This window comes from Vidua chalybeata, chromosome Z (assembly GCF_026979565.1).
Source record: "Vidua chalybeata isolate OUT-0048 chromosome Z, bVidCha1 merged haplotype, whole genome shotgun sequence".
NCBI classification, from domain to species: domain Eukaryota; kingdom Metazoa; phylum Chordata; class Aves; order Passeriformes; family Viduidae; genus Vidua; species Vidua chalybeata.
In genome coordinates this window covers 13,617,769-13,630,503 of record NC_071570.1, presented here as the reverse complement: position 1 = coordinate 13,630,503, position 12,735 = coordinate 13,617,769, and the positions used below count along the sequence as shown (strand labels likewise).

Below are 12,735 nucleotides of genomic sequence, written 5' to 3'. Positions count from 1 at the left end.
AGCTTACCAGTTCATAGGCTTGTATAAACTTCTTATGGTGATTAGTTAAACAATCATGATACTCTTCAAGCTACTTTGAATGCAGTATTTACATATATACTTACAATACGTGTATATTTACAATGTTCCAGAAACACATCTCTAGATATCACACAGTTCCATGTGATGTACAACAGCAATAGAAAATAAAAATTAGTTAAATTTTTTGTTATGTTTGATCTCTTTCGGAAGGCTCAACTCTTCTTGAGGATAAAGGAATATTTTCCTCTTTCAAAATCTCATATTGTACTTATCTTAATTACAGTCAGTCTCAACAAAAACTGCTGGTTTCAGTTTTTTCCCCTGCTTAAATAATAATTCTTTTAAGACACAATAGGAATTTAGAAGGGATGGGACTGCAAATATGAAAAATACAGGAAAATAAAAAAACAAGTAATCAATAATAAATAGAAATTAAGGGAAAAAAAAAGCCTTAATTGTTCTGCAGAGATGATTTAAACATTCACAGTTTCCAGATCTGGAGAAGCCCTCTGAAGGCTAGAGAAACACTCAGTCTGTTTTCTGTGGGCTTTGCTATCCTAGATGTGACTGTAGCATTGTCTTAGAGTGACTGGCAACAGTCTGCAAAACAGAAGACATTGTTATGTCTTCACTGCCCCGCAACAGCAAAATAGAAGGTAAAGTGAATTCAGTGTCCCCGAAAGGAAAGCAGCCATGTAGAAACTCACTAAGGAGTCATGTTGCCTAGACACAGCAAAAGATAGCTAAAGTAATCTTAAATGTTTCTGTCACTCCTCAATAGTCATGTTAAAACTAAGCAAGGGAGGAAAGCCTGCACTTTTGGAATACTGTTCCAGTTAAAAAACATGAAAGGAGAGACAACCTGTATTAAACAAGCAAGAGCTCTTCCCCTGGGGGAAAAAAAAGGAAAAAGACCCACTTTTAAATGTTTTGTCAGATTTAGAATTGGTTTGGAAATAGCAATGAATATATAAGAATAACTAATGCATGTGTCTTCAGGGTCCTAGCAAATACAAGCGTACTGCAAGACTCCAAAAATGTACTGAATTTTACTCGATTTTCCAGATGTCAATTTAAAAAAAAATTGAAAATTTGTCAGCAGTAAAAATAAATAAATAAATAAAAGTTATATTAGAAGAGTCCCATTCTGGCAGTATGTGGTAAGCATATAAAAGTATCACCTGACCTATATGGAAAGAGTATCACAGTGAGGAAATTATGGGATACACTGCACCATAAAAATAGCCCATGTTCATAGGAAAGGTTAAAGTAGGAAATGTTTTACTTGAGCAGAAGAACAGTATTGACAGAAGTACACACAAATGTACAGGACATGCAGGAGATTTGTCAAGGCAGCTTAAAACCTGTTTCTCAAATATTTTCCTAGACTCAAGCTCCTGTAACAATATTCCTCCTCAGCAGTGCAGCAATAGTATACAAGTCTGCTGCAGTCTGCTAAGACAAGATCCCTTCTCTATTGCTATGCAAGGATGGAACAAAAACAACTTGCAGTTTGAAATGGTAAAAAGAATATCAACTTTTTACCATTTCAACTTGCAGTTTGAAATGGTAAAAAGAATATCAACCTATCAACAACTTGCAGTTTGAAATGGTAAAAAGAATATCTAATTCATCTGTGGAGATAAGAATGTTCCCTGCAATTACAGGAGATCCTCTTTTTCTGTTTCTTATTCTCAGCTGGAAAACCAGCCACAATGAACATTTGAATGGGGAAGGAGGGAACCCCCAAAGATAGCCACTTTACCCTCCATCTTAATTTTAAGGTAGATCATAAGCCTAATGTTCTTCCAAAGAGACATTTGATGATATGTAAACTTTTAGCAAGGCCTTTTTCTTATAGATTTTAGCACACTGGAGAAACATGCATGAGGACTTCATGTTCTCTCTTTGGTCTCTCATAGTGGAAACCAAGACAGGCATTGCATTTTATCAGCTCAAAGAGATGTGATTGTCAAGCCAGCTAATTTCTCAATTCCTTGAAAGTAAAATTACTTTTGACCACTTACATATTAAAGTGGAAACATTAACAACAAACCTTCCTAAAACAGAGCAGAATTTGAAGAAGCACATTTCATCAACACAAAACTATCAAGTCACATAATCAGTTTTCTAGTAGCTATATCTTATAAGACTTTTCTTTCAGAGGGTCCTTTATCTCTCAGATAAGAAGCAGCTGGCATTGCAAAATGCCCGAGGCTCTGTCAGAATTTTCTACCCTCTGAGTTCACTTTCTCACAATTACAATAATTTCAAAGGACTATAGTGTGGAGAATTGTATTGGCAGCAAACTCCGTTGAAGCAGAACCATTAATTTGCCAGTTTATATGCTAACAGTATGTAAGAGGTGAAAGAAAAAGTACAAATAAAATAATTTATGTTAAATGCTGAAACAAGTCATGATCTAAACCCTCATGAAGGAGGTACATACAGAGCATAGTTTTCAAGGCAACTGGTTGTATGTTTTTAAAGTTTATTTCACTTACATTTAACTAAGATACAGTATTCTATGTACATCAAAGAAGAAGGATCTCCCTAAAGTATGCCCAAACCTACAAAACCATGACAAGAACAAAGAGGGATGTGGGAGATGCCTCCCTTGGTACAGAAATCAGTAAGTAAGGGACTGAGTCTCGCATGAACTATTTTAAGCACTCTACGAAAAAGCCCACTCATTTGTATTACCATTTTCTTCATAGAAGAATCTGAAAAAATAATAAAATATTTATGTGTGCTGGTTTTGGCTGGGGTAGAGTTAATTTTCCTTGCAGTGGCTGGTATGGGACTGTGTTTTGGATTTGTGTTGAACACAGGGTTAATAACATAGAGAAATTTTTTGTATTGACACCCTCACAGGTGAGGAGACTAAGAGTGCATGGTAATCTGGGAGGAGACACAGACAGGACAGATGACCCCAACTGACCAAATAAATATGCCAGATGACATGGCATCATGGTTCAGTATATAAAGTAGGAGGAAGAGGGAGGGGAGCCTTTTGGAATAGTTGTCTTCCCAAGTCACTGTTACATGTGGTGGGGCCTTAATGTCCTGGAGACAGCTGAATACCTGCTTGCCCATGGGAAGGGCTAAACAAATCCCTTGTTTTGCTTTGCTTGTGTGTGCCTTTCCTTTCCCTATTAAATTGTCTTTGTCTAACCCATGAGTTTTCCAGCTTTTACCCTTCTCTCCCTGATCCTGATGGTGGGGGACTGGGCGAGTGGTTGTGCAGGGCCAGTTGCTGGCTGGGATTAAACCACACCACTATGAAAGATGAAAACAATTCTTAAAAGCTGTTGAAAAATTTGATTGAAATTTTACAAGTGTCAACCAAATAGAGAAATAGGGATGATTCTCAGCTGACATTTTTTGGAAGGTTTGTTTTCACAATCTCCTTTTCACCAAGCACAAATGCTTGCTTATAGAAGGTATTCTATAATGCACTGCACTGGCAGTGTTAGGGTTTTTTATAATATACATGAAGTACAGATGCATACTGAAAGCCAAAAGCAGATGTTAAAATTATCTTCATAGTCCTGAGAATGCAACATTGCCGGATACTTCCTTTACCTCTCCTTGATGTTACAGATTCTCTGAACTACAGATTCCTACACAAAGTTAGTGAAATTTAAGAAAAAAACAAACAAGCAAGAAAAAATATTACATTCAGATAGTCTTCATGTTCAATATTTCTGTAGAAGCATCTCTGGGAAACCATTAAGACATGCATAGTTCTTTCCATATACCTGTTTCCTTTCCAGATGAATCAGCTGTTCATTCATACTCCTTGCTGAGCATTTTTAAGACAGGCAGAACATTACTCACTGTTTTTATGCAGAAGGGATACCTGAGCTATCATAAATCTCAGATTAGAGCTCTTTCACATTGTACTCGTTAGTTACAGAACAACACAGGGCAAGGTGGATTTTTGTCAGGTGTTTATAATAAAGCTTAAAATGCTGTTATTAACTCTTCATGAGGATCATAGAATACACAGCATTCAGATTAGTGCCTGACAGATCACACAAAACTCCTATTTTCATTGCACATGTATTTATGAATCTCATATTTGATTAAACTTTTCTTTACATTTGTACTAAGATTCTCTGGTTCATTGCACATCCTTTCAGGTTTTAGGACAGCATTAGAGATCATGGAAATTAATTGAAAAATTCCAATGACCTGACACAGGAGAACATCCTTGTAGCATTATTCTTCTAGATCATAGAATCATAGAGTGGTTTGGGTTTGAAGAGACCATAAAGATCATATAGTTCCAACCCCTGCTGCCATGGGCAGGAACAGCTTGCACTAGACCAGGTTCCAACCTGGCCTTGAGCACCTCCAAGGACAGGACACCTATTACCTTTCTGGGCAACATGTTCCAGTGCCTCACCACCCTCACAGTATTTTTCCCTAATATGTAATCTAGACCTACTGTCTTTCAGATATGCAAGGCAACAAGAAAATCATGAACATTTAGAACTCCTGCACATCAGAGCAACAGAAATTATTCTGTCCCACTGTCATCAAGAACAAAACCCATATATAGGGATATTTCCCACGAATCAGGTTAAAGGAGAGATGCGTATTACTAGGCAGAATAATCTTTAAAAGTAATCAAAAAAACAGCAGGAGAGAAAGTGCAAGGGAAAACTCTTCTTTACTTAAACAGTAGTGTTGATGTGACTCAGGTTTTACACCATATAATTCCTAGAGAGAAAATAAGGAATAAAAAAAAAAAAAAAAAAAAGATTGCCAAACAGAGAACTCTACTGTTGTCGCAGTTTGACATGGAAGTGAATTTTTTTTCAGGAAGTTGGGTCAAACCAATCAGTGGTCAGGTTTGGATATTGGCACCTGGAGTGACCAATGAAGGCATGGACACGCCTCTGAGAACACAGGGGGTTAAAAGCAAGAACTCCCAGGAGAACTGTCTCTTTGGTTCCGGTCGTCGGAGAGTGCAGTGCAGACTCTCCCCTGCCCAGCCACGGGCTGGGTGGGGGAGGGGAAGGCATGAGGCCTGGTCCAGGTAGGCTGAGGGGCTGAAGGACTGGAACCGAGCCAGATCCTGAGGATGGAAGGGTGGAGAGAAGTGGAGATGCCTTTGTTCCCCCCCCCCACAGAGGGAAAGAGACAGAGAGCCTGTAAATTTTGGCACCTGGAAATTTGTCGGCAGAGGAGAAGGAGAAGGAGGAAGGGGGGGAAGATGCCCAGTGTGGGAGTTGAGAGTTCTGGGCAGAGATTTCAGCCATCTGGGGAGTCTGAACTTTTAACCCTGTCCTGGGAAATGAAGGCTTTGTAAAATATTACTCCTCCTCGATTTATAGTCGAAGAGAGACAGTCCGGGACCTGAGATGTTAGAAGAATAAATTTTTAGGTGGGAGGAGATGATGGAGTAGCTTTTGGCTGGACTTTTCTTGTTAGCCATAGACTGAACCAAATTCTCCTGCAATAGAGACTGCATTTTAGGGGGATGCAGTGGTGACCCAAGGAGACCTGCTTCAGCAACCACCAGCACAGGAATGGAGTGAACAGAGAAAAGCTGAGGAGGGAATGGTGATGCCCTCTGTCTTCAGGAAGAAGATGATCTCTGTTCCTGGACCCTTGGCCCCAGGGGGAAATGGGGGGGGACTGTGGTCCCAAGATGAGAAGCTGAACTGTTGTCTCTTTTGGTCCTTGGCAAAGCATCCTTAAAGGAGCCCTATGAGCAGTCTGTCCATGCACGGTGGTGAGAGCACTGTGACATGGAATGGAGAGTGTCACACTGGCAGATTTTCTCTGGGCAGTGCTATGTGTGACATGGAAACACAGGAGGTGGCAACTGTGTTTCCTGGGGCAGGGGGGGGTCTATGGCGCAAGAGAGACTCCTCTCTCCCTTGATTAACTGAGTATTGATTATCTGAAGGGTGGTAATTTGATCAGGAATCCCGGGTGATGTTTCATGGTGGTTGTTTTAGAAACTGGGAGGAGGGGTGTTTTAGAGGGTCTTCATCCTGGATTTAGTGTGTGTATCTTCTATAGTAGTAGTAGTTTAATAAAGTTTTTTTTTCCTTTGTTATTAAGCTTGGGCCTGCTCTGCTCTGTTCCTGATAGCATCTCACAGCATTTATGTTGGAAGGTGTATTTTCATGGGGGCGCTGGCATTGCACCAGTGTCAAACCATGACAACACTCACCATTTGGGAGAGAATAACACTATACACAAGAACATGCAAAAGAACAGAAGAATTTCTTTTAGAAGTTCTGTATCCCAAACCACAAAAATACAGCTTTCTTCAGCAGCCTTCCAGAGAGTTTTCCTTCACACTATTGGAAACACATTGCTTGCAGCCACTGATCATTGGTCACCAATTGGCTTCATGTGCTAACATGAAGGACCTGTTTACACTCAGAAACAAATGAAACTTATTCTAAATTACTTTCTAAAGCACAAGAAAACCTTCAGTTATTTAAAAATCATTTAAAAACATGAGCTTTCACAACTTACATTTCATTTGCTTGAAGATGGACTTGTTGGGCTCAAGCCAGTGCTGGGAAGACAAAGCAGAGAGCAGAGGTTAATATGCATCACAATAGACAAAAATAGCCTTGTAAATGCATATGGTACCATAAATGAGAAGTAGGAATTTTGTTTCACTGAGAAATACATAAATGAGAAAAGCATATCCATACTGGAATTGTACTCTATAAGCATACTTGATATCACCAGTGCCTGTAAAATAGATGTAGTTGAGACAGAAAAAAGATAGATATTTCAAAGACACATTTAAAGGGGACAGACTGTAGTCTTCTGCTTGCAGTAGACATTTTAGTCTCATATTTTTAGACATTTTTTTCCATAAGAATGATCATATCAGACAGCAGAAAAGAATATTCAGAAACTTTAACAGTGTCTCTTCATTAGTGTTGTCTTCTACATTTCTTAAAACTGAAGAATATCTAAAAACTATATCCTTATTCAAAACACACAGGACACAATCTATTGTTCTCTTCTAGCAATAATTAAAAACCTCAAGGAGAAAAATTGCACTTTTCCATGAAATGTTCACAGTACGCTAATCACAGCTAACGTACAGCAGAGAGCTATGTATGCTTATCAGCAGGTGCATAAATTTACAGGGAAATTTTCGGGGTTTGCTTTTTTTTTTTTTTTAATTATCTTAGAAAATAAACTCAGGTGCTTCTGTAACCAAAAGTTTGGCTCACATTTTAGTTAAGAGCCTTAGCATATCCCCTGCTGGCACTAGCTGATCTGCTCAGGAGGATGCTTTGTCAGACAAAAGAACATGCTGATATTCAAGTGCCACTTCCAGCCAGCAGCTTTTGTATTAGTATTTTTCATTTAAGCAAAAATCTCCACAGAAAAATGAGATTTGTGCTGTGGAAGCAGCTAATCAAAAAGCACAGCATTCAGTTTTAATAAGCATACTCAACACTGGAAGTCCTTGCACTAAGGGGTTTCATTTTTAACCCTTTCATTCTAGCTCTAAAACCCTTTGGTCAACTGCAAAAAGAAAACATAGCATTTATTAAACCATATCCAATACTTAAAATCTCTGGTTTATGTGCTATGGTTGCTCAGAAACTCACACACATGTGGTGTCACAGTAGTAGTGGAGATAAGCTGGGCAATGTATTTCTATTTGAAGTTCACTTACCACTGAGAGACTGATCTGGAACCTTGATACAAAGAAAATAAAAAGCCAACAACCTCAAACTTCAAACAACAGCCACAACACAACAGCAATCCTCCAACATCTCTTTACCTATTCTGTTTTCCCAGTACCTTTCTTTTTAGGGGAAAAGATGAAAGAAACAGAATTGAATCAGCAATGACAGTTTCACTGAGTTACCAGAAATATCTAGCTCATTTCATTCTTTTTTTAGATCATACATATAAATTATTTATATGTTTCACTCTGAATAATGGGGGCTGAGAGTTGCTCATAAAAAGATAAAGACAATCTGATTTAAGAATTCTTAAACAGTCCACAATGGTTTATAGATACATAATCCAGAATGAATTCACAGATAGGAAATTGGACAAACAGATATACAAGTCCACTTTCCAGAGACCCACTCCACATCCACCAGGATCAGGCCAGTCCTAGATGAAGATTCAAACAGCAAAGGGGGACAGTGAGTCATGCTGTACTGCTCCCAGAAAACTGAAAGTTAAGAGTATTCACGATTTTCATCTAGAAGAAACACAACACAGTTTTCTTGATATTTCTTTTTGAAATACCAAGCTGGAATATGAGCACAGATCAGATGAGCATTCAGAACTGTTTGGAAAAGTTAATTACCTATTATACCAAAGCAGTCAGAGATAAAAAAAGGCAAATTTGCAAATATGAAACCCTGATACCAACCATGTGAATAATGAAAGAGGGGAAACATGGATGAAATTCCTCAAAGCCCCAGGAATGCAGATTTACCTAACACATCCGAAATCAAACATGTTTCACTAAGACCTGACCTTCATGGGTTAACAGCAGATTGAAAAGACACCAAGCAATTAAGCAATGTAGGTTTTCACATGGAGGTCATGGAAATGACAGGCAGTTTCTACAAGCTCAGATTTCTGCTGTGACCTTCTGTTGGTAGAAAATTGCAAACGTATACACAACTCAGCTGAATCTTCCAGAAAACAGAGGAGTTACTTTATAATTTGTGGAAACTTTCAAAGATACAGCAATTAGGTGCTTAATGCTTTCTGACTGTCAGGGGAAGATAAACACCTAGTCGTTGCTAATACTTCTGGAAATAGCTACCCCTATATTTGTTTGCATATTTCAATTTGAGTTTTAGGAAAGATTTTCCCCTGAGTACTTATCTTTCAGCCTTACAGCATCGACTATTAATAATTAATACCTGTGCCTCATCTCTACTATACAGTATCCAAGCTATATTTATTCCAAGATTAATTAGCTGTTATAGTTAGGAGGAGATTAAGGTTCCTATACATTAATCAAACTGTTTCTGTAGAAACATTAAATTGAAAAGTATTTGGTTTTCCAAAATGTTTTTTCATGTAGCAATATTTTTTAAACAATTTTCCTGGAAAAAAAATCTTAAGTGAATGAAAATATAACACTTCAAGTTAGCTTGTCAAGATAAATTTTAAATGTTCAGCTGCAAAAAAATGTCATTAATACACCTGCCACACTGCCTTGCAAGAACAGGAACAAGCCACAGATATTTTCAACTAACTGTTCTTTGCAAGGAGTTATTGTACCCTTTATTGTACTTGATAAAACTAAGAAAAAACCCAAACAAAAACTAGATATAAAACAGTAACTAGAGAAAATAATCTTTTATTTCCTTACTAACACTAAATTTTGCAAATCAGGGAGAAATAAAAAGCAAACAAACAAAAAAAAAAAAAAAAAAAAAGAAAACAACAACAACAACAAAAAACCACTCCAGCAATTTTAAGCAGTTTCATCTCTGTCTTGTGTATTTGACATTGTAGTCCACGAAGGCTGCTTTAATTGAAGGATGGCCTACACCCTCAACCTGGTTTGGCTTTAGGTGTGATAGTACATAATGATCACCAGAAATCATTCCTGCAGGGGCTGAACTTCATTGGAAGCAACATGGTTGCTGCCCAATGGGGAAGAAAATACTTTGATCCTAATCCTGCTAACAGATTGCCAAGCATCCTGAAAGGAGGTTCATATTCACCACTACAAATTTCTAATCTCTTTGCCAAAAGAGATTTCAGTAGCTGCTGTGTATCTCAGAGATCAGACAGGTGCCCTCACAGAAAACAGAAGGATGAGAGAAAGATACATAGAAATCTTGAAGGTCAGTCATGGGATAGCTAATGAGTCTTGGTGCTTCAAGTGCCAGTGGTGCATAAGCAAACTATCACAGAAATCACTTTTGGTGCTGGGATCCTAAAATATATTGAGCATTGCGTTCTGACTAAGATTTCATTGGAAGTATATGTTATGTTTCAGACTAGTGCAATTTTTACTTTGTACGTAGAGCCTTCACCTCTGATCAGCCCTTAAGTGGTGCTGAGTAGTCATTAGCGAGGCCAGGTGTGTTCTTGCTTACCCACAAATGCTGAGCAGCTGATGTGCTATCAGCTTTCACAGCAAAAGCTCAGAGTGAACAAGGACACCCTGCAAGGGTAAAAGCACCATTCTAGAAAGTCAATTTAACTCCACAAACACTGATATGCTTTTAGTAAAAAACACTTCAGCTCGTTTCAACCTGTTTCAAATTAAGCCATTCACTGAGAAGGTCTGAGAGGACTGAGATTGGTCTTGATTCAGCACAGGGTTAAGGGTTTAAGGTAAGAAGCTGTGAGGAAAAAGGAAACAGTGAGAGAATCAAAGAATGGCTTGGGTGTAAAGGGACTTTAAAGACTATTTAGTTCCACCTCCCATTCCATTGACAGAGATATGTGTCATAAGACCACATTGCTCAGAGTTTCATCCAGCCTGGCCTTGAACATTCCCAGGGATGGGCTGTCCACAGGTTCTCTGGGCAACCTGTTCCAGTGGCTCAAAGCACTGGAAGCAAAGCAAAGTCTCTTCCAAGCCAAGAGGCTTTTGATTAAGTCCCTGAGTTTGGAAGAGGAGCAGTTAGGAAGGGGCAACTGAAATACTATGGGAAGGGGCATCCAAATACTATGAATACTTAAATTTCATTCGGCAAGCAATACTTATCCAAGTGCCAGGATGTGCACAGAGTAAAACAGAATCAAAAGAACCTGCAGGTTTTACAAAAATACTCCAGGAGAGGGCTGGATTGGAAAACTTTGTTTAATCAACAGAAAAGAGCAGGAGAATGGAGATATGAAACACTGCTAGAAAATTAAAAGAATAATTAATTTTATTGAAAACTCCACTCTATATTAATCTTGAAAAGTAATATCTAATATTTTCCTTGAATGAAGAGCAAAATCAAGGTATATTTGCTTTAGCTTCAAATAAGTGACTTGTGTAGGGTTACCACCTGCCAAAAAAACCCCAAAAACCATAAAACAAACAAACAAACAAAACCAAGACAAAAACAAACAAACAAACATATACATATCCAAAGTTCACAGAAGTTCAGACAGGAGAATTAATTAGGTGGCAGGCAACTCTATACAGGCACAAGAGATGCCAAAGGACCTGGGGCATAATGTGTGTGTACTTCTTCATGCCCTGAGGCCAATACTGTTTTTTCATGATTTCAAGAACTTTTATATCAAGAATATTGACATTGTTCTGCTGTAGCAAAAGAGCTGCTCTTCTGTATTTTTTCTAACATCAGAGCACCAATGCTATTTAGTGGCATGTTAATGAGGAAGAAACAAATTACATCACTATCACAAACATTTATCTGGTCCAGAAAAGGTAGTCACATATACTGGAGCAGAATCACCATTTGTATGATTCTGAATTGGCATTTATTAAACATATTTCCAAATTATCACTGCTGTATGCTGGAGTAGCTGAACTTATCCATAGTCTCTACATCAGTTGAACATCTGGCCATAAAATCTGCATATATTGGTGGATACATGAGCCACCAGATTCTCACAGACAACAGGTTCACAACCAATGGGAAAAAAATCTTTGTTTTTATCAATATATGATAATATAAAATTATTTAGCTTACAAGTTTATTAATTTTCACACGAGATATTTAGTTATTAATATTTCTGCTGAATTAAGTCTATATATATGTATACATTCTCTTCACACTATTATTCATTTCTGCCAAGATTTTCTTTAGTGCATAAATGTAGATCTACTAGTAAAAGCATGATGCCATTTAACTCAGCACTTAGTCTCTGGAAACAGTCTGAAGCAAGCACTTAGAGAAAGAACAGGAGCAGTAGCTCCCATTGTGCTCAATGGGCTTTTTCCACAAGCCTCCATTAAAATTTGTTTGTAAATCTTTGTAGGCTTTTACCAATTTGTCCAAACTTCAATTTTTAATACTTCTTTCAAATTCATGACAGCTACAATGAATTTTGTTACTGCCTATGGTTTTCTAAAAACTATTTCTCAATACCAGTGACTTTATACTGGTTTATACTAGTTTACTTTAGAGTGTTTCAGTTCTAGGAATTGCAGGGCAACTTTTCCCTGATCACCTTCTCCAAGCTATTTTACATCATATCTTTCTCTCATATTCACTTTTCCTTACTCTCTGATTCTCTCTTATTCATTCTCTCTCACTCACCTCTTTTACTAGCCATATTATTCTTGTCTAATCCAGCTCTGGATGAGATCCATTTCTATTAGATATAATTCTCACAACCTTCTTTGTTCCTTTTCCATTTCTGTTATTTTGAACTAACATGACCTGAACGGCACACAGCAAGCAGTGTTGCAGCAAGAGTTCATGCAAATGCAATAAGTTTTCTGATAACTCTGCCCTGGAGCAGAGGTTCATATGCATGGATAAGGATTAAGATTTTTATTAACCTATAGCTCAGTCACTGTAGGGTTCTGCCCGTAATACTTCTGTTCTGCCCCTTCACAGAGACTGGAGATCTCCCAGACTGATCTCTACTCCTAATTGTATGGAGTATTACACAAAAATATCACTTCATTAAACTAAGGTTGTAAGTTGTCCGATGTGTCTTTCTGCCAACCTCCACCACTCTTATGTGGGACTAGGTACGTATTTTTAGAAACATGTATTAAATAGCTTCTCTTGTTAAAGCAGAGATCAACTGCACCCA

The 12,735-nt window shown here is 37.9% G+C and overlaps 1 protein-coding gene across 4 annotated transcripts in view; it reads right to left on the bottom strand.

The window, feature by feature from the left end:
* The window catches only part of FRMD3 (FERM domain containing 3), a 123,544-nt gene that overhangs the window by 46,818 nt on the left and 63,991 nt on the right, over positions 1-12,735 (bottom strand). For all 4 annotated transcript variants that reach the window (XM_053931588.1, XM_053931589.1, XM_053931592.1 and 1 more), the window contains one exon: positions 6,526-6,568. In XM_053931588.1, the coding sequence (XP_053787563.1) occupies positions 6,526-6,568 (43 nt within the window). The remainder of the gene's footprint in view (positions 1-6,525; positions 6,569-12,735) is intronic.